General features: G+C 46.4%; 1 protein-coding gene across 1 annotated transcript in view; it reads right to left on the reverse strand.

The window, feature by feature from the left end:
- Positions 1-1,811: 1,811 nt before the first annotated feature.
- PDE11A (phosphodiesterase 11A) overlaps positions 1,812-27,939 on the reverse strand; it is a 746,356-nt gene continuing 720,228 nt past the window's right edge. Inside the window, exon 20 of the mRNA XM_075317377.1 lies at positions 1,812-4,382. Coding sequence (XP_075173492.1) covers positions 4,200-4,382 — 183 coding nt within the window. The 3' untranslated portion in view covers positions 1,812-4,199. The remainder of the gene's footprint in view (positions 4,383-27,939) is intronic.

Genomic DNA, 27,939 nt, shown 5'->3' on the forward strand with positions numbered 1-27,939 from the left:
ACTTTACTCTTGCTGTTCTACCATGGACATTAGGGTATCATATATTAATATTCACACCAGCCATTTGTTGACTTCTTCTGAGCTTTGAGACTATATTTATGCACTATAGTGCCTGCTTAGATTTAATGATTGGATGAATTACTAGATATCCAAGAAAGTTGTTCGCTCATCAGATGTAATAGAGGCATGTGGCAATGATACACCACCAATGTCTGATCGGCAGCAGTGTGACCACATGGTATCCATTAATTGCTAAAACAAAGAAGGTACCGCATTGTCTGGGTTCCTAATGGCTCGGATTGGCTTTTTCCATCACCACATGTGAAGCTATTCGAGTGCACAACCATACAGCTGTCTGGAGAAAGCCAAGGAAAGTCCTCAGGAGGTCAAGGTGCTTCTATCAAGTAACCGGGTGTCAGTGGGGAGATATCAGGTGTATATATCCTAGCAATACTAGTTACTTACATCTGTAAACGGGCCAACCCCATTAAAGAGGACCAACGACCAGGATTTCCCTATATAAACTAAAGCCAGTGCTATACTGGTGCTATCATGCTGATTCCATACACACCTTTGTGAGATCGCATGTATACTTTCTGAAATACAGGCAAGTAAAGTTTGTGAAATGCACTGTTAATGATTGAGAGGTACAACAGAATATCTAATAGGTGGGTCGGTTTTGCTAGTTATCCCCGCCCCTGTCTTTCCTCCCCCTGTCCTTCCTCCCTTCCTCCTCCCCCTGTAATAACAGAGAAAGGGGGGAGGAAGGACAGGCAGGCAGACAAGGGTGGAAATAAGTAGCAAAACCCGACCCACCTATTAGATATTCCATTGCACCTCTCATTAAATAACAGTCCATTTCACAAACTTTACTTGCCTGTATTTCAGAAAGTATATATCCAATCTCACAACTAAAGGTATGTATAGAATCAGCATGATAGCACCAGTATAGCACTGGCTTTAGTTTATAAGTGAAAATCCTCGTGGTTGGTCTTCTTTAATAACTGTCTATGCATCATTTCAAACTCATGGGATGGTTTAAGCAACATGATCATGATTTGATCTTGACTTTGTTCTTCCTTGGGATTCATCCAGCCAACATAGTTGTTGTGCTTCTTCCAACTTAGAGGAGTAGAATATTGTATGATGTTTTATGCTGATAGAGTCAAGTCCTACAAGAGAACGGAAATCCTGAAATGGCTGTTGATTCCTTAGTGCCAGTAACCCACAATCGGGCACAAAATTTGAATGGGTGAGCTGAATACCAAACATTTTGTAAAAGACTCTTCGTTTTCATTGGATTAACATATGAAAGAGAGGACTACTCAGTCAGCACTGGGCAGGTATATAACTTATATAATAAAACAGAACCTATTATTCTCAAACTCCTTGAAAGGAACCTGTTATCACATATCCATCCATAAACAGTCACCATAACATTATACAAGAACTTGTAATCAAAGACTGATGGCACATCCTACCTTTCTAATGTGAACAGGTGCAAACTGAACATGAAACATATTAACAAAAAGGAGACAGTTGCACTCTGTAGGGCTAAGATATGTGTAACAAGGAATATGGGAATATAGACGTGCATTACTGCTATGAAAAACATGCAAAAATTGAGATACCTAGCACACAAAAATGGCCAGTTTTATGTGAGCCCAACAGCCAACGGCAAGAGGTCGCCTTGCCGTTGGCTATTGGGCTCACATAAAACTGGCCATTTTTATGTGCTAAGTATCTCAATTTTTACATGTTTTTCATAGCAATAATACATGTCTATATTCTCATATTCATTCTTACACATATCTTAGAACTACAGAGAACAACTGTCTCCTTTTTGTTATTATACAAGAACTGTCTCTTAGAGCATAAAGGAAAAAAATAAAGTTACAAAGTAGTTAATACTACCTGTTAAGAGTCTGGTGGTTGGACTAGGCTGCCACAGGTGTTATACAGCTCTGGCTTGGGATTATAAACCAGCACCTAATTTCCTCAAATAGGGTGATATGCGTACTGCTGGAATGTGTGTGTATGTATATGTGTGTGCATGTATATGTGTGTGCATGTATATGTGTGTGCATGTATATGTGCGTGCATGTATATGTGTGTGCATGTATATGTGCGTGCGTGCGTGCATGTATATGTGTATATATATATATAATGTCATAATGATGCTGGGTAAGCTATACTATGGAGAATATATTGGGAAATAATATGCACTTTGAGACCCATATTGAAATGAGACGTGGACTGCGGGTGCATTGTTTATTATGTTATTTGTGTGGTTTTTCTTATTGACTAAAGGTTTTTTCCCTTTCTGTGATATTTCTATGGAGGGAATTATTTTATGTGTTGTATAATTTTGCTGTTAAATAAAAATGAACCTGATTTAAAAAAAATAAATAAAAAAAAAATAAAAAAAAATAAACCAGCACCCCTTGTTATCGGTGCATGCACACTGCAGTACAATGATGCTGTGGGAGCTATCTTGTTATTACGTATCCCATCTGGTAGGTCAAATGTCAATCAAACCAATGGGCATGGGGCTGCATGACACCTACGAGCACCTGCATGACTCTCCACAATTAGGACATGCAACATTATAACTTTATTTTTTCAGATTTAAGATTGATATACAGTTTATTCCAAGTGATACATTTGATATACTAGAGATTGTGGATGGGATGGCAGGTTCCTTTGAAGTGGTTGCTTGACATTACGAATTAAGGCCTTCTTTTTTTCTCAATAAATAGTGCAACTCTGTCTGGACCATGGTTTCTTCCGGATATTGCATCTCAACCCCATTTAAACCTGCTAAATTGGATATTGTCAAGATCTGTTCATGGTTTTCATTTAAAGATTTGCAATTTAGACCATTTCACCCACAAATTTAAGGGCTCAATTTATTAAAAAAATGTATCTAAACTATCTGAAAAGTGGACTTTACCATGATAACATGTCACTAAGAATTCTTCTTTGGTGAGTCACTTTAGTTGAGGGTCGTATAAAGCTATGGCTATGACAGAATTCTGTATTTTATGATAAATTGTAGGGTCAGTTTTTATTAGAAGAGATATCTGTGCTTTACCATTGATTGAAATGAGATGAATTGCCGAATTGTAATGGAGACAACTATGTGGCTGTTGATACGATCAATGCATTGGTAATGAGGGGGGATGACTGTGGTTACCTACTTTAGACCTTAATGTGTTTGACCAATTTGACCTATCAAATGTTAGGCTCGGTGATTTATGGTCGTACATCCGTATGATGCTTGACCTAAAATTGACAGGGCAATACTGAATCTAAACTATAGATAAAAAAACAAATGAAAAAATAGTCAACAATAAAGAGGAGGTAGACAAAGTTTAGTGTGAAGCTACTCTGACCCATTATCATTTATGTAACCAACAAGTAACAGTCGGATCTCAACGTAGTGTAGATTAGAAGACTCGATATAATACACGATGGTTAAAGCATGGGTTGAAATTGTGAGATCATTTCTACTGTATAGCTAAAGATTATTCATTATGAACCTAAAAGAACAACAAAATAAAAAAACAGAACGAGAAAATAACTAATTAGTTTGAAATCATAGAAGTTATCTGCATAGTTTGTTTCGTCTTTGGGCAATCTGGAAATAAGCTGCCATTGGAGTTTCCCATTCATTTTCGAGGTGGAGAAAAAACCCAACGTGAAGTTACGAGAAGCATGGTTCTGAAATAATTGCATGTACAAAGTGAACAAAAATATACCAGGCAGGCACAACATCATTCTGTGTACTTACATGGAAGATGCATACACTAAATAAAAAAAGTATGTGTTACTCATTGTCTGCTTTAGCTTAGTGATGGAGGATGATATTGTGCATTGGAGTCTCTGTGCTGCATGGATTAAGCTTAGCTTTATCGGTGTCCATCCACAATACAGCAGCAGCTAAAATTTTGCAAAGCTTGAATGTGAACCATTTCTAGTCTCAAGACAGCAAGATTTCCATGTGGCTCCTCGCTTCACTATTACCATACTTTCTTCTGTCCTTATCTTCAATCCACTGAGCTTCTAGGCAAAAGCCAAGCCATGACCATTATCTCTCCATCTATAAAAGCATGGCTGCGGTAACTTAATTAAACAGCTAAGCCTATGACAGCCTTTTTAATGTAACTCTCAGGTGTAGCAGAAGCTTTCTTGCAGGCTTAAGTCTTTAGGAGACACTCTACAGGTGGCTGAGGTGAAGAAGCCGGACTAGGGAAGGAGGTGGTGGATGAAGAGTTGTCTTGTGACACCGATCTTTTTTGGTGCAGTTCTTCCCACTTGGAGCGATTTGTGATCACGGAATCCAGCATAGGCTTTAGTTTTGCATTCATTTTCACAAGAGTCTGCAAAGAATAGTAAACAACGTATTAAATAACCAGCAATAAGATTAACGAATAATTAATTTATATAGCACCAGATATTGCCACCACTCTCATCAGTCACTTTCTCCATGGGGCATACCATCTCAATTTCAGTTCAACCAATTAATATGATTTTTTTTGTGGGAGAATCGCATAAACCGGTGGAAAATCATATAAACTGATGTATAATCACATAAAACGGTGTATAATCACATAAACCTGTGTATAATCACATAAACGGGTGTATAATCACATAAACGGGTATATAATCATATAATCCAGTGTATAATCACATAAACCGGTGTATAATCACATAAACCGATGTATAATCACATAAAACGGTGTATAATCACATAAACAGGTATATAATCACATAAACCGGTGTATAATCACATAAACCGGTGTATAATCACATAAACCGATGTATAATCACATAAAACGATGTATAATCACATAAACAGGTGTATAATCACATAAACTGGTGTATAATCACATAAACTGGTGATTAATCACATAAACCAGTGTATAATCACATAAACCGGTATATAATCACATAAACCGGTGTATATTCACATAAACTGGTGATTAATCACATAAACCAGTGTATAATCACATAAACCGGTGTATATTCACATAAACTGGTGATTAATCACATAAACCAGTGTATAATCACATAAACCGGTATATAATCACATAAACCAGTGTATATTCACATAAACTGGTGTATAATCAGTATCACATAAACTGGTGATTAATCACATAAACCGGTGTATATTCACATAAACTGGTGTATAATCAGTATCACATAAACTGGTGATTAATCACATAAACCGGTGTATCATCATATAAACCGGGGTATAGTCACATAAACCGGTGTATAATCACATAAACCAGTGTATAATCACATAAACCGGTGTATAATCACATAAACAGGGGTATAATACAAAAACTTTGATAACATTTGAACTTAGGACTTGGCGCTGAAAGCCACCAGTGCCAACCAGGTGTCGAATAGCTACTGGTTGGATCTAAATTTGAGCTAAAAGATTCACAGGATCTTGGTCCAGCAGCCATGTCAGTAGTCTGTGAACATCGAACCAGAAAGAGGCAAATCTCCTCCTACCTGCTGGGATCTGCTGTGCTTCTTCTGATTAGTAGGGCTGGCGTGGCATCATTATTGCCATGATTTGTGGCCAATGGACCAGGGTTATGAAAATCTTTTTGCTCTTCTCTAGTCTGATCCCTTTATGTCTTCACTTTTCAATTCCTACCTGTTTTTCCTGGAGGCAGCCATACTTCTGAAAAATTCCTGGCTACTACAAGCCCCCTATCACTATTAGGCTATGTTCACACTGTGTTTTTGCTGCACATTTTTGCAGACGTTTTTAATGCAAATTAAAAGCTGATTTTTACAGTCCCAGCAAAAGCTATGAGATTTCAGAAATCTCCTGCACTCTACTGCTTTTTTTCTTCCAGGCTAAATTGGAAAACTACAGTATTTTTGAAAACTGCACCATGTCAGTTCTTTCAGGGTTCTTGCAGTATTTTTTTCACAATCAAAAGCAATGAGAAGTGCAAAAATGTGCAAAAAATACAACCATGAATAAAACATACTTTATTAAACATGTTCTGTAAACAAATGACATATAATATCCCCAAAAATGCTGCAAAAAGAAAACAAAAATGCAGCAAAACCTACATTTTGTAAGCAACTTGTTTACTGCTATGAGAGTAGATTTTGCCTGCAGAAAAAAGCAGCAAAACAGCAACGTGTGAACATAGCCTTAGGCATTCAGATGAGCGGACCCATATGAAAGTTCAGATCAGTGGGTTCTGCTGGACTTTAGATACATGTTGGTTTGTGACCTGAACTTGACCTGAACTCCAATGGAAGTCACTAAGGTTACTTTCACACTTGCGTTGAACGGCATCCGTTGCTATCCTCCGCCTTGAGGAATTACGGTAACCGTTGCAGGAAACCGGTTTATTCCTCATAGACTTCTATTAGCTACGGATAGCAATGGATGGCCTTGTGTTGCATCCGTCAGCCGACGCTGCGTTGCATCCGCCTGGCAGATGGAACGCTGCATGTAGCGTTTTTCTGCACTTGGCGGAGTGTCAAAAAAACGCAACCTGTAGGATTCCGTCGGTGTCTGTTGTTTTTATAATGGACGCCTATGGTGGCGGATTCTGTTAGAATCTGTCATTTAACGGATTCCGTTAACGCAACCGTCTTTACACAACAGCGCATGCCCAGATGTGTAAAGTCAAGAAAAATAACTATGACGGATTGCGTTATTTTGTACGATCCGTTGCATCCGTTGTGCTACTATATGCAACGCATCCGTTGCATCCGTCACACAACGCAATGCAGCGGATGCCGCTCAACGCAAGTGTGAAAGTAGCCTAATTGGGAAGTCCAGGTCTCCGCCCGCATGCAGCTAGCCATAAACAGATCACTTCCGGGGTGAGGTTTTTCCAATTTTTGGGGGTGCACACTACATCCGATCATGCTGTTGTTACCCCCAGTGTGAGCCGATCAAATACTGCAAGTGGCTTGCACTGGGCTGAGCACCGAGCGTACCCGAGCACAGCGATGCTCACATGAGTGGTGTTCATACATAAAGCAACTGAACTCCGAATCAGAACTCTCCTTTTTTTGTAGTCTGTGTTCAGTACGAACACCGAACCTCGGGTTTGCTCATCTCTACATACTGTATTTTTTGGACCATAAAACGTACTTTTTTCCCCCCAAATGTTGGGGGAAAGTGGGGGGTGCACCTTATGGTCTGAATATAGGGCTGCGGCCGGGAATGAGGGTGCTGCAGTGGAGCGGGTCATCGGCGGCACGAGCAGGCTGCAGCAGCGCCTGCCGTGACCACGTGGACCCGCTCATTACATATGCACGCCCATCATCCCGCCCATCATCTCTCAGCGCTGAAGCCAGCGCTGACAGGTGGGTGGAATGATGGGCGGGGGGTGCGCATATTAAACAGCCTGCCGTGATCACCCCTGTCAACTACAGCCTGGAGTGATCATGTGCGGCTGTATTCACTGCCCCCCGCACATCATCATCAGCGCGGGGGGCAGTGAATAAGTACGGTACACTCACCCGTCACTGTTTCCCCTGCATATGAGAATAAGGCCCCTTTCACATTGCGTTTTTAGCTGCGTCGGGGCATCCGTCTTCCCCCCCCTCCCGCGCAAAACGTGTTTCGGACGCATGTGCTGACATGGCCATTGACTATAATGGAGCAGATGGAGTCAGTGTGTGCTCTGTCTTGCACCATTTTTGGACATATACGTTTTCTGCGTGCGGACACCCGAACATAGTCTACACGATGCAGCCATAGAATTCAATGACACAAACAATTCAAATGGACTCCTTTTGTGCATTTTTTCCTACGTTGTTTGTTTATACTAGTAGTTCATGGTCTGCTCTTTTGTGCCATCTGAAAAGATGGATACTGTTGGAACATGGCCTTAATCCTACTGCACCAGCCTCATGTACAGATGTTCTTTATGAAGACCATTGTTGGTTGAAACGTTGGACGTTATCTGTTCTTCTTCCTTGCTGGATCAAAATAAAATATACTATGTCTCCATTGGGGGTTCTTTCTGTCTGAATCTCTTTTTTGGGGATTTAGACAGGACCCCTGAAGATACTGCATAAAAACATTATGAACAGGGTCTTATCTTAAGGTCCTTCAAGATCAGGAATATTGTTTCATCAAGCTAAGATCGTTCTACAAATGACATTATGTTTTACCATAATGGTCTTTTAGCTCTTATTTTAATTTCCCTGAAATGCTAAATATCTGAAATAATTTCTTTTATTGTAAAACTGCATACAGTATTTCTGATGCAAGAGCTTAGATCTTCACCGTGCTCTGAAAAAGGACCTATTCATCTTACCAGATGGAATTTTTATTGTTCATTCAATAACATATTACTGCCTAATTAATGGTGGAGTAATGACTTGATAAATTGTCATTAAATACCAGCACAGCAGAAATCTGATGCAAGCCAAAATCACTAAAAACCTTGAAATGTAGAGATGCCACAAGTGCCACAATTCTTTCAGTGCACACTATATACGAGTCTAAAGCAAACTTCTGTAGAAGAAGAAGCCATCACACATGATCTCCAAATCACCAGTCAGATGACGTTATTTAGCAAACTGGAAACAGTTGTCACGCTAGGTATCGGGAAGTACCAAGCTATCAGCGAAAGGGAAGGGAAAGGGACATGGTGACCCCTGACCAAGCCTACCGCTGGTTCCTGGGGTCCCTCACTACCCTAGATAGGTTCCGCACCTATGTGCTGAGCCAGATACCTGACCCTAGGGCTGGGCCCTAAATAGGGAACAGATAGGATGAGCTCTTCGTCAACCCCACTAAATGCTATAGAAGACACAAGGGGGACACACAGGGGGAAAGCATGACACCAATGTTCTGTGGCAACCAATGAAGAAAGGCCAGGCAGATGATTCGATTTCATTCATTGATGCTATGAAATCTGGGTTATTTATAAATTGTCTAATCTGTGGACCATCTATATAGTGATGTCCTGTGAAGCACATTCTCTTCTTCTCTTCTTTTTTTCACATATGCTTTCAAATAAAATTCTGTATGGTCATTATATACGTGGTAATTTTGGACTTTGTATAGAGATTTTATTTAATAACACTATGGTGACATTATTGAGAATCTAATGAGTGGTAATGGTAATGGCCATGGTGTAACGGCATTTTTTGGGCCTTGTAATAGGTAACATAGGTCTTTGTATAGAGATTATGACTATAATATATATAAAAGAACTGAAGTCCTCAGTGGTTGATACCTTTTAATGGCTAACTGAAAGGATGGTAATAATAGCAGCTTTCGAAACTCTCAGGTCTCTTCTTCAGGCTCAGTATAACACAAAATCTGAAGCGTCACATATTTATACACAACAGGACATAGAATGGGGCAGTAAATAATAACAGACAATAACATATATCTACAGGAGACTGGGACTGCAATGGGAAGCAAAATGGCACCACAATATGCAAATCTTATTTACTGCCCCATTCTATGTCCTGTTGTGTATGAATATGTGACTCTTCAGATTTTGTGTTATACCATGCCTGATGAAGAGACCTGAGAGTCTCAAAAGCTTGCTATTATTGCCATATTTTCAGTTAGCCATTAAAAGGTATCAACCACTGAGGACTTCAGTTCTTTTAACCAATTTTTTATCTCTACTGGCTAACACGGTACAAAGATATATTTTACCTGTATAATATATATGTTATTGTTTGTTATGTACAATATTTCAGTAACTTCCACTATTCATTGTGCCTAGATTTACATTTTTTCTCAAACCAGCTTTGATTTGTTCTTCCTAGTGAATGCAAAGTATTTGAAACCCTGTATGAGAATAACAAAGTTCTCTACACTATAAAGATATATCAAGAAAATAGAACAGACATGAAAAAAACATGATACACAAGTTATTGCATTCGTTTTCACAAAGTTCAATAAATGCATACTTATTGCTAATATACTGAGTAAGCCCAACATAACATCTCTTGTTTGTACCATTCAGTCTTTTTTCATCTCTACCTGCCCATTTGTGTGTACACATAGCTGAATAGGCAGTCTTATTTTTTCTTAAAATATATTTCCCAGTAGCATTTGCTCCTCCTCAGTGCTGCAGACCCCTGCTCTTGAGCTCCTGACTAGCCCCACCTCTCTGAGTAATCAATAAAGGGGTATTCCCATCTCCAAGGTCCTATCCCAATATGTAGTAGGTGTAATGATAATAATATTAGCAAATATCTCCAATTAGAAATGTAGTATAGTTCTCCTGATTCACTATGTTGCTTACCTCATGTTCAGGGCATTGCAGGACCTTGCCTTAGGCAAAGCAGAAGCGATCACTATCACAGATTTAGTCAAATTTTTGAACAATATTTGAGAGAAAAAGGTCTTTCGTGTACATAGAAAAAGTCTTAGACCTTTGAGTTCAGCTCATGAAAAATGGAAGCAAAAACAAAAGTGTTGTGTTTATATTTGTATTCAGTTTAGCTGCTGTATGATTTTACATAATTAGCTGATTTTTCTTAGAGCTCAACTCTCCTGAACGCCTCCTCAAATGAGTTTGTAATTACTAGGCAAAGTACTGCTAAAGGGGGCTTTACACGCTGTGACATCGCTAGCGATGTCGCTACCGTTCGCACCCGCCTCCGTCGTTTGTGCGTCACGGGAAAATCGCTGCCCGTGGAGGAAAAAATCGCTAGTACCCGTCACACATACTTACCTTCCTAACGACGTCGCTGTGGCCAGCGAACAGCCTCTTTTCTAAGGGGACAGTTCGTGCGGCATCACAGCGACATCACACGGCAGGTGTCCAATAGAAGCGGAGGGGCAGAGAGCAGCCACATGAAAGTCACGCCCACCTCGTTGCCGGAGGACGCAGGTACGGTGTTGTTCATCGTTCCTCGGGTGTCACACGTAGCGATGTGTGCTGCCTCAGGAACGACGAACAACCTAAATCAGCAACGATATTTGGGAAATGGACCACGTGTCAACAATCAATGATTTGGTGAGAATTGTGCATCGTTAGCGGTCGCTCGTATGTGTCACACGCAACGACGTCGCTAACGAGGCTGGATGTGCGTCACGAATTCCGTGACCCCAAACGACATCTTGTTAGCAATGTCGTTGAGCGTAAAGCGGACTTAAGACATAAGCTGAGCTGTGTATGTTGCCTGCTGCTGACAGATTAGTAACTTGAAACTGCAAATGCTGCTCTTTTGATGCAAATGGCAGAGAATTATCTTTTGCCAAAAGCATCAACAACGCATCATTCGCTGTTTCACATCACTGATCTACCAGCAGCAGACAACAAACACTGTAAAGTTTTGCGCTGCCCAGTTATTACATGCTCCTTTGAGGAGGAGTGGAGTATAGCTGAGCTATGCTACAAACTAGCTAACAATTATGTATCAGAACACAGGCAGTTATATTTGTGTAGAGCACAGAAGATAAAATTGGCCAGGCAGGGTACTATACAGGAGCAGTGAGTACAGTGATGGCTTAAAGTAAATTATATAGTATATATATAATATAGTATAGTGTATATACATATATATATATATATAAATATATATATATATATAGTCCAATAAATAGTAATAGACCAGCTGACCAGTCTGAGCTCATGCCTTAGCAATACCTGGTCTTCCTTAGTTGCACGGGTCCGGACTGGGGAAACGTCCAAGTAATAACAGCAACCTTGTAAATGGATCCAGCAAAATTTGGTTGGATTCATTTACAAGGTTGCTGATATATATAGAATATATAGTATTGTAAAGGTAAAGTACACTATGAGAGTCCTGGAGGCAGATGAAAGCTGTGCTGGCAGGAAGCCGGCTGAGAGAGACTGCACTGCACATGATGGACCATGAGCACTGGAACTGGAGCAGGATGGCTCTAATGGAAACTAAAGGCTCATCCTTTTTAGATGTTATGTGCAAAATGGAGCAAATTTAAACATGAGTAATCTTGGCAAAAATGAATAAATATATGTGTAAATTATTATAAGACCAAATTATTATTTTGCAAATAACCCTCTATGTTCAACTTACGGCTCCATTGCATTCCAAAACGCATTGAACAATAAAATCGCAGAATTATCGTCTACTGATCCTTCATCTGACAGGCGGTTAACCCTTTTCTGTCTACTCTGCATCTTATGGCTCCTGTCCGGTTAGACATAACTACAATGTACATTCATCTGGTGTTTTGGGCTGACAATGATTTAACTTACCCAAAATACTCTTCTATTTTCAATTACGTAGATTTGTACTCAAAGCCCTTATAACTATTTTTAAGTCTTGACTACAGCAACTAGAAATCAAGAAAACTCAAGTAAAAGTCAATATAAACATTATACAAATATACATTATCAACCAACTACGCTCTCCTACGGCCAATCAAAAACTAAATAAGTCGTACTCTGCTCCGGCACAAGGTCAAACCCTTTTATTTTAATAACACTATTCGCTCAACCCGTTCCAATCGAAACTCCATGAAGAGGAACGTATAACCAGATAACCATGTTTTTAAACCAAGTACACAAATTGGAATGACCCCTTTTTTGTACCTGAAATCTAATTAAAAACTCATTTGATTACTACATCTCTAACTCCGCTGTACTTATTAAATTTCTGTAATCAATTTTCTTTTATGAAGCTTCTGGGAAATTATCTGAAAAGCAACACATTTTTCTCTTCCTTGGCATGTTCTTGATCATTTACTGAATTATGTCTCTAGCACCTGCCTGGGATCTCAATTAATCCTAGAGTTTACTTCTAAAGCCATTTAAGTTTATTTGAGTTTGGTCCAATCGGCGTTCTCTAATACCTCATTCTGTGCCTACAGTTTTACATTTCATTTCGCCATTTGTTGAGTGGCACGCATATTGATGTATCATTCGTCTTTTTAACGGCGTGCCTTATGTATTGTCACCGTATTGAGAGATTTTTTTACAGTACTATTCGTCATATGATCCATTAGTAAAATAGCAACTTTATACATTTACATTACATGACTTCACAACCTTGCCGCTCGCTATTAACGGAATTTAGGTGGATGAGATGTGAGACATTACATGGAAAAGTAATAGAACAAAAAGGCTGCTTAGCAAATGACACATTTGGGGGAAGCATCCTTATTACTAATCTGCAGACTTTACGATTGCATTCTGTGACTGATTTCTGCCCTTCTGTGCCAGTTACCGTTGGCTTGTTTTGCGGAAGAACTGACCACCCTGCAGTATTTGGCAGGAAGACATGTTGAACGCTTAGACAAGTAATGGTCATATCTTGCTAACTTAGAACTGCTGGACGTGTATGTAATAAAATGTCCTGACGCCTGGGGTATATTAAGTGACCCATTAAAATTTAGACAGAGCACTGGCCTTGAATCAATAATATGGCAGACTGCTGACAATGTAAAATCTAATGTCAATAACGTAGCGTATGAACACTTCATGGTGAACCATACTGGTAAGAAGTGTGTTTCAGTGAACACCGCAAATTTTAGGAAAATGTATAGTGACATAGAGCTATTTGTTATACCCTTATAATCCCCCAGAAACCTTAAGTTTGATATGGTTGGTATTCGCGCTCCTATTAATTGTGCATTTTGTACGGAAACAAATAATGCTTTATATAAAATGAATTAATCTCTTAACACTTATTTGGGCAGATTCGCTCTATACAATCTGAAGATTCTAAGGTTTATCCACATCCAAAAGCTTAATAACAGAATGGGATGAAATGGATTAAAAAATAATAAGCATTATATATGTGCCACCCTGGACCCCAGGGGTCAGAGGTTACAACATCACCACATACACCCCCACACTAGAAAGGTACCATCAGTCAACCATAAAGACCTGATTGCCTCCCTCAGTGTTAGACAGGCACACCAGGTGGGCGGAGTCAGGCAGAAAGACACGCCCCCCGAGGAGTCTGCTGGCCTGAGGCAGGAAAACACAAACAGTTCAGTTCAGAGTTGAGTGGAGTGGAGTGAAACAGTCAGGCAGGCAGACGGCAGTGAGCACCTGCAGGAGACCGGGAACACGACCAGCGAAACCGTAAAAGACCGGGACAGGGTAGTGGCCCGCCGGAACCGAACCGGGGAGCTAACAGGATACCGGAGCACCAGGCAGGGTACTCAGACCCCGAACTAGGCTATATGCCACCACCATAGTCGAATTAACTGATTGCGGTCTGGACCTCAGGGGTTCATTCCCACCAAAGTCCCGTTAGAAGGCAACAGCCCAACCCGTCCGGATAGTAGCCACCGCCAAAGGCCAGAGATCCAAGGGCCAGCGCCTGTGGGCAAAGGAGCTCCTCCGACATCTACAAGCCGGGGAGCGGACTACCAGTGCTCAGGCACAGTGGTCAAACTACTACATAGGTGCAGGAGAAAGGTGGACATTGCCAACCCGACTAGGAAGCTGCAGCCGGCTGTGGGCCTCGTTCATACCTTCGTTTGGTTTACCACAGACTCTGTGTGGTTTAATCGTGAGTACACCAGTACCCTCAGGCACCGCACCGTGCTGCACAGCAACCCTGCGTCTTGCACCCCGGCCCTCGCACCACCGGGCCCCGGGACCAACATCCCCTACCCACGGAGGGGTCAACACCTGGCTGCGCCACTACACCGCTCCCGAGAGTCCCCGTACCTTCACCGCAGCGGTGGTGTCCACCATCACCACAACCCATGGGTGGCGTCATGAACAATCATCCCAAAACCAAATACCCGCATTCCCCCGTGTGCAACACCAACCCCCTTGCAGAGCGACGTGACCCCCAGGTCCGTGAGAGGCTCGAGCCACCACCCGTAGAATGCGAGCACGGATCCGAGTGGCTCGGCGGCCGCAGCCGAGGCCGCGGGGAGGTACACATCGACTCTTCTGGCGTCACGAACAGGATAGAACCAGTCTACTTACCGGTAGAAGTGCGCCTTGTGATCCCCGTCAGCAGCGTCCCGCTGAAAAATCTGAAAATCCGCCATCTTGGGCGTGAAAATTTCCCGCTCGAGTCGTCTTCCCGAGCAGTGGAGGCGTGAAAGTGAAGCCCCGCCCCCAAAGAGAGAAGTGCTGTAGGAAAACCGGAAAACCAAGGGGGGGTGGGCGAGGAACTGGCCTCATGTGATCTCGAGGATAAGAAGCAGGGACGCCAGGACTCTGCACCCGTCTTGTTCCTGGATCCCGAGCAAGAAACATGTCCGCCCCGTCCAGCAAGTCTGAAGCCCCGGAGCCCGCACCCGGAACAGCGGTGTGGGTGGAAGCCCGGACAGCACAGATGAGGCGCCATCTGCAGGCCCAAGTTCAGCTCCTCGTGGAAGGATGGGTGGCCGAAATAGAGGAGGTAGCTGCGGCCGTGCGGGCACGTGAGATGGAGGCAGTGTTGGAGGAGCGGGTAAGTGACCCACGTCCCTACGTCCCAGAGGGAACGGCTACTGCTGCCGAGGGGTCCGGTCTGCTCCCGCTCACCCTGCTGCGTCCCCCACCGCCCGTACTGGTCGCTGTTGCCCCACCGATCGGTCCGTTGCCCCCGACACCGGCAGCGGGTTCCACCGTACCTGCCCGCGAGGGCAGGCCTGTAGACGCGGCCCGCGGACGGCCACTTGCCCGGTCGGCACCGATCCCGTTGCCCTGGAAGGTGCCCGTTCCCCGCGAGGAACCACAGGTCCCGGAGGTGACCATGCCTGAAGAGGCCCCGGCAGCCCACTCGGCCCGAAGAATGCTGGACGCTGACCGGCAGGAAGCCCGGAAGTTAAGGCTGGCCGCTCCCAAGCTCCAGGCATCGGCTGAGGCAGCGAAGGGATGTCGCTGCAAAGCAGCAAGACAGGCCGCGACACAGCGGGGCTCCCCAACACCGGTGGTGCCGGTTGTAGCCAGTATCGGAGAGCGCTGACTGGGCCCGACCACCACGCAGAAGGAGCATGCAGAAACCCCATACTGGGAGCGGCAGCTGAACCAGACGGGCCGGGAAATTGAGGCCCGTGAAAAGGAGAAGACCACAGTACTGGCCCGTACCATCTGGGAAAAAGAAAACCTCCGGAATGCAAAATACCGGGTGCGGGGTCAGACCTACAAGGGCCAGGTCCGGCGGTTTTGCCCCCGGCGTGGATGGGGGTTCATATACGAACTGGGCCTGGAGGCCGAGGTCTTCTTCTCCAGAAGGGATGTGTACCACCATCTTCCCCTGGGTCACCCGGATCGTGACCTGAAAGCCGGTGAGCTGGTTTCATACACCCACCACTGCGGGGAGAGGGGCTGGTTCGCCCTGGATGTCAGAAGAAGGGCGAGCCGCAGCGTTTCTGGGCGGCCCAAGTTCCCTCCCCCGCCATACAGCCCTGATGTGGAGCTGGAGGAGGAATATGAAGAAGGAGACTTAAAGTAAGGCAGCGGACTCCCGTTGTCAAACAGTGACTGTCCCCGTTGGGACCAACAAGTTTATTTTGGTGGTAGCCCGTTGGCTGCTGAAGTGCCTGTCCCCGTTGGAACTGATGTTGTCACCTTTTCCCCTTAAAGACAAGGCTGAGAACATGCAAGCCACCCAAAAACTATTGGGTTTGTAAATAGTCCCCAACTGCCCCTTCCTGCTACTGCCAGTCTCTGGAGAGGCTGGTTGGAGGAAGGACCCGCAGCAGAGCAGGCTGGGGTCTGGTCACCACCAGGACCAGTGACGATCCTTCGGGTCAGGGGTCCCCTTGGACGTGGGGCCTTTGAAGGACTGCCGGGTGCGTAGCACCGTACCGGTTCCCGCTTGGGTGGCCTGGGCCAGTTCCCGTTTTTCGGATTGGGGAAAAATGTTTCCCCATTTGCAACGGTTCAAGTGATGTGCCTCCCGTAAGGGAAGAAATGAAAATGCTTTTTGAAATGTTTTACCTGTTATTTATCCTTTTTACAGTTAACAGAAAAATAAAACTGGTGTGGACGGGCAGCCCACGGACGGTCTGCATTAAACCAAGGGGGAGTGTGACGCCCTGGACCTCAGGGGTCACAGGTTACAACATCACCACATACACCCCCACACTAGAAAGGTACCATCAGTCAACCATAAAGACCTGATTGCCTCCCTCAGTGTTAGACAGGCATACCAGGTGGGCGGAGTCAGGCGGAAAGCCACCCCCCGAGGAGTCTGCTGCCCTGAGGCAGGAAAACACAAACAGTTCAGTTCAGAGTTGAGTGGAGTGGAGTGAAACAGTCAGGCAGGCAGACGGCAGTGACCGCCTGCAGGAGACCGGGAACACGATCAGCGGAACTGTAAGGAACCGGGACAGGGTAGTGGCCCGCCGGAACCGAACCGGGGAGCTAACAGGATACCAGAGCACCAGGCAGGGTACTCAGACCCCGAACTAGGCTATATGCCACCACCATAGTCGAATTAACTGATTGCGCTCTGGACCTCAGGGGTTCATTCCCACCAAAGTCCCGTTAGAAGGCAACAGCCCAACCCGTCCGGATAGTAGCCACCGCCAAAGGCCAGAGATCCAAGGGCCAGCACCTGCGGGCAAAGGAGCTCCTCCAACATCTACAAGCCGGGGAGCGGACTGCCAGTGCTCAGGCACAGTGGTCAAACTACTACATAGGTGCAGGAGAAAGGTGGACATTGCCAACCCGACTAGGAAGCTGCAGCCGGCTGCGGGCCCCGTTCATACCTTCGTTTGGTTTACCAAAGACTCCGTGTGGTTTAATCGTGAGTACACCAGTGCCCTCAGGCACCGCACCGCGCTGCACCGCAACCCTGCGCCCTGCACCCCGGCCCTCGCACCACCGGGCCCCGGGACCAACATCCCCTACCCACGGAGGGGTCAACACCTAGCTGCGCCACTACACCACTCCCGGGAGTCCCCGTACCTTCACCGCAGCGGTGGTGTCCACCATCACCACAACCCGTGGCATCACGAACAATCATCCCAAAACCAAATACCCGCATTCCCCCGTGTGCAACGCCAACCCCCTTGCAGAGCGACATGACCCCTGGGTCCGTGAGAGGCTCGAGCCACCACCCGTAGAACGCGAGCATGGATCCGAGCGGCTTGGCGGCCGCAGCCGAGGCCGCGGGGCGGTACATATACTCACTTATCCCAAGGCCATCCCTCACCCTCCCACAACTCCCAGGTGATCCTCAACGGTATTTAGATCTTTCTGCACTAGCTTCCAGTGCTGAGGCAAGTGGTTGGCCTCACTGTCACATCAAAGCGTACAGACAATCAGTGTACGGCGCAATATAGGAGTAACAATAGGGGTGGCATAGAAGGAGTGCCCTGGCGATAGGTAGAGGGGAGAGGGTACACCTCTTGCCTCTCATCTGAGTCTGTACCCTATGCTCCCCAACGTCCTTATATGGCTCCTTTCCCCTGTCGTTGTCCCATACCTAGGCCCTCACTTGTCCTGAATGCATCCTGGGTAGTGAGAAGGCTGCTGAGAGCACTAGTCTCCCCACTGCAATAATACAACAAAATGAACTGAGACAGAGGGAAAATAGACACAAAAAGAAAAACCCTCCAAGCTCCGCCAATGCAGCTAAACACCACAGCTGCAATTGTCACGGCTCATCAGCCTCTTCCAGAGATTGGGTCCTTCCAAAGTGAACAGCATTAGAATGATATCATATAACCAGCATCAGATGGTAAGACACGTGGCTTGACTTTTTATTATAGCGAAGGCGTGTGGTCATAAAGAGCTGCACCTGAGATATAGGATAGCCAGATAAGAAAGAGTCCTTAACGCCTACAGCATCAGAAGAAAGTAGATTCACTCAAGCATAAGCTGTAGACCTGCACATATTAAGGCGTTGTGACCTTCTGGTCCCAGACTTGCCAAAGGTGTTCCCGGGGTGGGACACACCCATAACATTCACACAATCACATGGGGCAAAGAATGTAATAAACATCAATGATGTGCATGGACCCACTGGTCAAATGGTAGCAACACATGTTACAGACATCGATGATGTGAATCAACTCCCATGTGACTTTGTGAGGCCAATCTCTGCCCTCAGTGCCCAAACTGAGGAAATACAGGCACGGAGGACCAAGGAGCTGTAGTGTTGTAAGAAAGGGTGTAAGAAAGGGTCTAGGATAAGTGTATATAATATTTATTAATTTTTAACTTCTTCCTGACCCTCAAAAAGAAGACAGCAAAATGGCAGCTGGATGGCCCCATTTTTCGTCATTGTTGCACATCTAATTCCAAAAATTTGGGATACTCTAGAATCTGAAATGTTTGAAAAATACATTATGAAATCAATTTCCTTGAATTTGCTCATCTCCACATCTTATGTCAAGCCCAACAGGTTTTCCCATCATTTTGTAGAAAGTGATAACAGAGAATATGTTATTGATGTCTTACTGGTGGAGTTCGTGGGATTTTAAGGCACCATTGGTTGAGAATGATATTGTGTCACACCAATATCGTTGTTGTGTGTTATAAAACAGAGTCGGTGATGATTAATTGGTTTCTGGAGGTTAAACCACTAAAATATGCCAGACTTTTCTGTCTAACTGGTTAACGGATGACCGCCGGATCTTTAGAGATAATGAAAATGAAGGGACCACATCACTGGTGTGTTGTGCTAATAGAACAGCTATTCAGAATAAACTCTGGATCCTTGAGTACTGCAGAAATTCTTTTGTAACCTAGGCCAGATCTGTGCCTTGCCACAATTCTGTCTCTGAGCTCCTTGGGCAGTTCCTTTGACCTCATGATTCTCATTTGGTGTGACATGCAGTGTGAGCTGTGAGGTCTTATATAGACAGGTGTGCGCCTTTCCAAATCAAGTCCTATCAGTTTAATTAACACAGCTGGACTCCAATGAAGGAGTAGAACCATCTCAAGGAGGATCACACGGAAATGAACAGCATGTGACTTAAATAATGAGTGTCTGAGCAAAGGGTCTGAATACTTATGACTATGTAAAATTTCAGTTTTTCTTGTTTAATAAATTTGCAAACATTTCTAAATTTTTATTTTTCTGACAAGGTGGGGTGCAGAGTGTACATTAATGAGAAAAAAAAATGAAGTTTTTTGAATTTACAAAATGGCTGCAATTAAACAAAAATTTAAAGGGCGTCTGAATACTTTGTGTAGCCACTGTATGGTTGCCACTGCTGGGTACTGCAGAACCTTTTCTATTCAAAATATGTTTTTTTTCTTTGCTATAAAACGTTTCAATTCCAGTGTATAAAAAACCCCAGAGAATCTCTTCACTGGGTTGGACAATACTGAAAACCCTCCTGCCACATGACTGAAGAAAAAAATATTCTTTTGATGATAGGCAGAAACGCCAAACCACTTGAGCCAATCTTTGTAGTGAAAATAGATAGCATACTATATACCAGACCTGGGCAAAACATGGCATGCAGGAGAGAAGAAACAGTGGCCTAAGGCCCCGAACCATGCTTTCCCCCACCCACTGCCTGTGTCCGGATGTCACCGCTATGTGCATCCTCAGGATGCAGATAGTGGTGAATACATTGGTGGAGGACAAAGCCGCTGGCTCCTTCTTCCACCAATCACCATATGCAACTGAGACAGCAGATGCAATGACATGAAATCATCACGTCTTCTGTTTGGAGAGTCAGTGCATCGGAGATTGGAGCAGAGTGTCGGGGAAAGAGGAGCGAGGCGAGTATGTGTTTTTTCTTACGTTTGTGAGATGTGCACCTGTATAAGGGGGGGCTATGTGGGGGCTCATACTGTATATAGGGGGCTATGTAGGGGCTCATACTGTATATAGGGGGCTATGTAGGGGCTCATACTGTATATAGGGGGCTATGTAGGGGCTCATACTGTATATAGGGGGCTATGTGGGGGCTCATACTGTATATAGGGGGCTATGTAGGGGCTCATACTGTATATAGGGGGCTATGTAGGGGCTCATAATGTATATAGGGGGCTATGTAGGGGCTCATACTGTATATAGGAGCTATATGAAGGTTCATACTGTATATAGGAGCTATATGGGGGCTCATACTGTATATATGGTGGCTCATATTGTATATAGGAGGGCTATGTGGTTACTCATACTGTATATAGGAGCGTTATGTTGGGTTTATGCTATATATAGGGGGATAGTGTGGGGGATCATAATGTATATAGGGGACTGTGTGGGGATTCATACTGTAAATAGTGGGGCTGTGAATGGGCTCATACTGTATATAGGTGGCTGTGTGTGGACTTATAAAGTATATAGGGTACTGTGTGTGAGCTCATGTGATATATAGGGTAGGTTTCAGCATACTTAATTATGCTCAGTAATAAGCAATACAATTAATATTAACATAACATAATAATATAAATATTATATTAATACTAAAATTGAGCAACATTAATTTCAACCTTTTGGTTTGACCCTCCTCAACAGTCACAGCCTCTTATGTGGCCAATCGGGAAAATTAACCCCTGCTGTATCCTGATCATATATTTTTCAGTGATTGCACCAGTAAGGATACTACTAGTGAGATTTTGTTAAAGCTCTTGCATTAATTCCACATAAGAACAAGGAAGGAGCTAATACGACAACTGAATGTTGCATAGGAATGGTGACAAAACTTCAATCCTGCGTCACAGGCCATTCTTTGCAAGAATATTGTAAAAAACGTACTGCTTAAACAAGTGACTGAGTGTGTGGTGTGAGAAAGCTCCGTGTCTTGTAGCTGTAGGGGAGTGCAGCCCCTATTAAGAATGTTGCTTTACTGTGACTTTAAGGCTATGTGCCCACGCTACAGGATTTACCGCGGATTTTGCCGCGGATTTACCGCGGATTTGCCGAAAATCTGCAGCAGCAGCACTTCCAAGCCATTTCAATGGCATTTTGGAAATGCTGTGCCCATGCTGCGTATTTTTCCGCGGCGGATTTGCCGCGGATTTTGATCCGGAAAAATCTGCAGCATGTCAATTGTTTGGTGCAGATTTGGTGCGGATTTTTGGCTTTGAATGGGGAAAAAAAAAAAAAAAAAATCCGCATCAAAATCCGCGGCAAATCCGCGGTAAATCCGTCGCGGATTTTCAGGCAAAAAAATCCGCAGGCACATTCTAGCGTGGGCACATAGCCTAAGACTTTGTTGTACTGTGGCTTTAAGAGACTGGCTTCCCTGTAGAGCACAATGAAATGGCCCGCATCTCCCCTGCTGCTGTTTGGTCTGCCCTGAGAAAGTGCAAGGAGAAGCAGGAAGTGGCAGACAGTGTGAGAGTTCCAAGACGTGCAAAGGTATGCACACAGGAGAGTCAGTATCTGGCCTACTAGAAGTCCTCGCCTGATGAGCCCAGCTGCTCGGTGAATCGTGGGAAGAGAGGTTTTGCATTGCCCTGCCGCAGTGAAGTGTGCACCACAGTACCATCAAGCCTCAGAGCAGACCGGTCCTGCGGACAGTGCCGTGAGTGTACGCTTGGGCGTAGCGGTTAGGGAACCATAGTAGGCCTTCATAGTCAGAGTGCAGTATCCACATGGTCCCTTTAGGGGAGACTAGTTAGGATACAGGAAAGAGCAGGATTGTTTAATGTTGAATATGTGCATATTGCTGGAAAGCTGTTGTAAGTTGTACTAGTGGTGGTGACATGGGCAGTTCGCTTCAGCTAAAGAGTGTACTTTTATACTGAGGGTTGTTTTTCCCACCTTTACTCCTTTTTCCCACCTCCCGCTTGCTCGGCAGCTTGCATTTGTTATTCTTCCTGGTTTATCCGTTAATCTGTCTGATCCTGTGACTTGCTCTTCAGAGTGGAGGACCCTCGGGTCATCGCTTCATAGCATTAAGGTTTTTTCGCCATTAAATCTTTAACATATTTGGCTACATCTTTTGGGTTGAATTATTCTATGCATATAATTTTATAGTAATTGCGCCCTGTACTTGGACGGAGCTTCAGTATTAATATAAAAAATTATTCACCTGTCATGATTTGTCATATATCTCTTTAATTCATCATAAGTCTAAAAAGTAGACTGTTTCCTTACAGCCAACAGGTCATGAAATAAACTATTATACTGTGTCACAAACCACCGGGGGGGTCACTCAGAAATCCCCCGCGCTGGCTACCAGTACGTCACAATCGGGGGGTAACAAGTGGGGTCACCCCTCCTTTATACCTCCCGACCGACAGACAGAGCACGTGACGCGCTCTCTAGCGCCCCTCTTATAGTCAGGCCAATTATGGAATTGCCCGACCATAAGCAAGGAGGCCGCTATACTACTTATGCCGATTATTGAAGGGTCCCCGGTGAGAGTAGGGTATATATTCCCCCGACCTCCGCGGGCGGAATATATAATATCTTCCCGAATCTCACTGGCCTCCCCACAATAATCCTTGGCACAATTCGCTGCCACCAACCGATTTACGGTAACTATTAGCCGAACACACAGACGTGGGATTCAAGATCGAGATAACAGAACAGCTCAAGATTAATTATATAATTTAATCGCCTAAAGCACACTAGAAACTACAATATATACAATAGGGAATCTACAGAATATACAGTTATGTCAGAGTACAGTTACAGATAAAGCATGGTTTACAACAGGTATGCAATTCAATCAGTTACCTTGTGCGTCTGGCCACAGGGGGGCGCTGTAGACCAGGTTTCCAGGAACTCTCTCACAGGTCTGTCCCAACCAGGCCCCCGAGCAGAAGAACACTGGAAAATGGCCGAAGTAGGGTTATCAACCTGGGCAGATCCAGGTCCCCTCCTACCTTAGTGACCTCACAGGGAAGCACTGCCACTCCCCCTGCATGGATCAGAATTATCCAGCCAAGGGGATATTGGCCATAACTTTGCCTGGGAGCGTCGTAGGCGGACGCCAATGCTCTCATTGTGACAGTTATGAATTTAGCTACAGAACGAGGGGACTCATGACCTGTCTGCCAGTTCCCCATTGGCTGATATCACGCCTGGGGCATTTCCCCATGTCCTGCTCCCATAAAAAGGGGGTGCCGGCATCGTCCACATGCGGAGACACCATTTTTATGGTTGCCATATTTATCGGAAATATGGCTTGCGAGATATGAACCATTTTTTACTGGAGTCGTTCTGTCTGGCTATTTCCATAGCCTTGCTAACTAGCTAGCAGCTCCTACTACAGGGTGACGGCAGGGAGTCATCCTGTGCCCATTGTCCCTAAGCCACCTCATTTCCATATCACAGGACATGGCCATGGATTTGTTGCTAAACCAGTTGTGTGAAGGGAAAGGGGGGTTGACACCAGGAGAGGGCTTCCTGACATACTTGAATATCATGATTTATCGTCATCTCTCCGGATTTACCTCACACCTCCCCCCTTTTGAGGGCGCTAGGGGGCAGCACACTCCGGTGTTCCCCCGTGCGCCCGTCCGCGACCTCTCCTTGTCGGGACAGCCCGTCTGCGTTACCGTGGTCACGGCCCCTTTTGTGGCGAATGGTGAAGTTGTATTGCTGGAGCGCAAGGCTCCATCGCAACAATCGCCCATTCGTCCCAGAGACGGTGTGCAACCAGCTGAGGGGATTGTGGTCCGTCTCCACGATGAAGTGGCGCCCGTATAGATAGGGTTGCAGACGCTGCAGGGCCCACACTATGGCCAGGCACTCCTTCTCCATCGTGGAATAGGCAACTTCCCTTGGTAACAGCTTCCTGCTCAGGTACAAGACCGGGTGCTCTTGGCTCGCAGAGTCCACCTGGCTGAGCACCGCACCGAGGCCGAAGTCACTGGCGTCGGTCTGTACTACAAACGGCCGCGTGAAGTCGGCTGCCTGTAGCACGGGCGGGCTGGACAGGGCGTCCTTTAGGGCCCGGAAGGCTGTCTCGCAGTCCATTGTCCAATCGACTGCAGAGGGCAGCTTCTTCTTGGTGAGGTCCGTCAAGGGTTTTGCCAGGCTACTATAGCATGGAACAAACCTCCTATAGTACCCAGCGGTCCCCAAGAAGGACATCACCTGCTTCTTGGTCCTGGGGGTGGGCCAGGATGCGATGGCTTCCACTTTCTCAGGCTCGGGCTTCAGTGTTCCCCCGCCTACCCGGTGACCGAGGTACTGGACCTCGCTCATGGCCAGCTGACACTTTCCCGGCTTGATGGTCAAACCTGCCCGGTGGATCCGCCTGAGCACCTGTGCTAGATGCTCTAGGTGATCTTCCCAGGTGGGACTGAAGACGGCAATGTCATCCAGGTACGCGGCCGCGTACCCTTCAAGTCCCTTGAGCAGGGTGTTGACCATCCGCTGGAAAGTGGCAGGGGCATTCCTCATCCCGAATGGCATCACCGTGGACTCGTATAGTCCAAATGGGGTAATAAAGGCAGAGCGTTCCCTGGCCTTGCGAGTCAGGGGGATCTGCCAATATCCCCGGCTCAGATCCATGATGGTCAGGTACTGAGCCCCGGCCAACTGATCGAGCAGGTCATCGATGCGTGGCATTGGGTACGCATCGGCGACCGTGACAGCATTGAGCCCCCTGTAGTCCACGCAGAACCGAGTGGTTCGGTCCTTCTTAGGGACGAGGACTACAGGCGAGGCCCAAGCGCTGTTGGATGCCTGGATCACCCCCAGCTTCAGCATCTCGTCAATCTCCTGGCGCATGTGTTGCTGCACCTCCAGGGAGACCCGATATGCTGAACGCCAGATCGGGGGATGATCCCCAGTGTCCACGTGATGGACAGCCAAGTCAGTCCTTCCGGGCTGGTTGGTAAACAACCCCCGGAAGGGGTGTAGGGCGGCCCACAGCTGGGACCGTTGGTCCTCCAAGAGCTGGTGGCCAACCTCCACATCCTCAATGGATCCGCCTGCCCTAACCTGGGCTAGCATATCCAAGAGGGTTTCCGCTTCTCCCTCCTCGGGCAGGTTGCACACGGGGAGCGCACATGCCTCCCGCTCATGATGTGCCTTCATCATGTTCACATGGAAGGGCTTCCGCCTTCCACGGGCAGGGTCCAGGGTGACCAGGTACGTCACAGGGTTGAGCTGCTGGTACACGAGGTATGGGCCTTCCCAGGCTGCCTGAAGCTTGTCCTGTGGTACGGGGACCAGTACCCACACCTCTTGACCCACTTGGTAGGTCCTCTCACAAGCGTTCTGGTCGTACCAACGCTTCTGATCGGCCTGGGCTTGAGCCATATTGTCGTGTACCAGTTGCGTCAAGGCCTGCATTTTGTCCCGGAAGCGCATGACATACTCGATAACCGACACTCCAGGGGCGGCCAAATCCCCTTCCCAAGCCTCTTTCACCAGAGCCAGGGGGCCCCGCACACGTCGCCCGTACAGGAGCTCAAACGGTGAGAATCCTGTTGAGGCCTGTGGAACCTCCCGGTAAGCAAATAACAGGTGTGGGAGATACCGCTCCCAGTCACGCCCGTGGGAGTCGACCAACATCTTAAGCATCTGCTTTAAGGTGCCATTGAACCGCTCGCACAGGCCATTAGTCTGTGGATGGTACGGGCTGGCCACCAGATGTCGCACCTGGACCTGCTTACAGAGGGCCTCCATCAGCTGGGACATGAATTGGGTCCCCCGGTCAGTGAGCATTTCCTGGGGAAAACCCACTCGGGAGAAAATCTCCAGCAATGCGGTGGCCACCTTGTCAGCCCGAATGGACGACAAGGCCACTGCTTCTGGGTACCGGGTGGCATAGTCCACTACCGTCAGTATGAAGCGTTTCCCGGAGCTGCTGGGGATGGCCAGCGGGCCGACCAGATCCACAGCCACCCTCCTGAAAGGCTCATCGATGATTGGCAGAGATACTAGTGGGGCTTTGGGGCGTGGCCCCGCCTTCCCCACTCTCTGACAGGTTTCACACGAACGGCAGTAGGCAGCCACATCGGCCCCCATTTTTGGCCAGTAGAAATGCTGGTTTAACCTGGCCTTGGTCTTAGCGATCCCTAGGTGTCCGGCCATCGGAATCTCATGTGCGATCCGCAACAACTCCGTCCGGAACGGATAGGGTACCACCAACTGTCGGTCCCTGGGCCACGCCTCCGGTGAACCCTGCTGGACCGTGGCCCGGTACAGCCGTCCTTGGTCCCAGACCACTCGCTCCGGGTCCGAGTCCGAGGGAGGCTGTGCCGCCTGCTCCTTTAGAGCTTTCAGGCTGTCGTCAGCCTCTAACGCTGCCTGAAACTCCTGACTAGATGTGGCCAGAATCGACGAGACTGTCACATCTTCAGTCAGTACCCCGGGACCTGTGTCCTGGCCTCCACCTGACTCGGCTGCCACTTGGTCAGAAGGGGAAGAGCTATCGGACCTCCGGGAGGCCCCTTGGCTTCCAGCACTCCCACTGCGGGTGACAGCGGCCACAGCCGCTGCGACCGTGGGTCGTGCCTGCTCCTCCTCCGTTCCTGACCAAGTCGCCGGTTCAGGCAGACCTACCTGGCTTCCTGACACCCCGGTTGTGGGGGAACCATGCACCGAGATCTTACCTGGGAGCACTTCCGCTCCTGGACCGGCCCCAATCTCACCTGCCTGTTCCCCCCCTGCAGCAACAGAACCCCGCTGTGAAATCTCTGGGGACCCCACATTTGCTGTGGTAGCCCCCACCCCACACACTGGTCCTCCCCCTGCAGCACCCTGCTCTCTGCTTATCCCTGCAGAGGGCAACCGATCCCAGCTCACAGGCTGATTACTTGTAGAGGCATTGTCACACCTTTCTCTGACCCCCTCCCCTGTCACAGCTGCAGCTGCGTGTGTGTCTATGGTGTCTGTGCAAGCAGAAATATCAGAGTTCACTCCCTCCTCCCTTACATCATTCATAGATAACACATTAACATTGTCAGGAGTCATGTCAGCACTGGCTGAAGGTTCAGCCTTTGGGGCGGGGCCAAACTGGGAGGTTATTTGCCCCAAATCTGTCCCAAGTAGCACGTTTGCAGGGATCCGATCAGTTACCCCCACCTCCCTCACCCCTCGCCCTGCGCCCCAGTCCACATAAATGTCAGCAACAGGCAGCGCCGGGTCAATGCCTCCAATCCCGGAGACAGCGAGGGTTTTTCCAGGGATCAAGTCTTGGGGGGA

The sequence above is a fragment of the Anomaloglossus baeobatrachus genome, chromosome 7 (assembly GCF_048569485.1).
Source record: "Anomaloglossus baeobatrachus isolate aAnoBae1 chromosome 7, aAnoBae1.hap1, whole genome shotgun sequence".
Lineage (NCBI taxonomy): Eukaryota > Metazoa > Chordata > Amphibia > Anura > Aromobatidae > Anomaloglossus > Anomaloglossus baeobatrachus.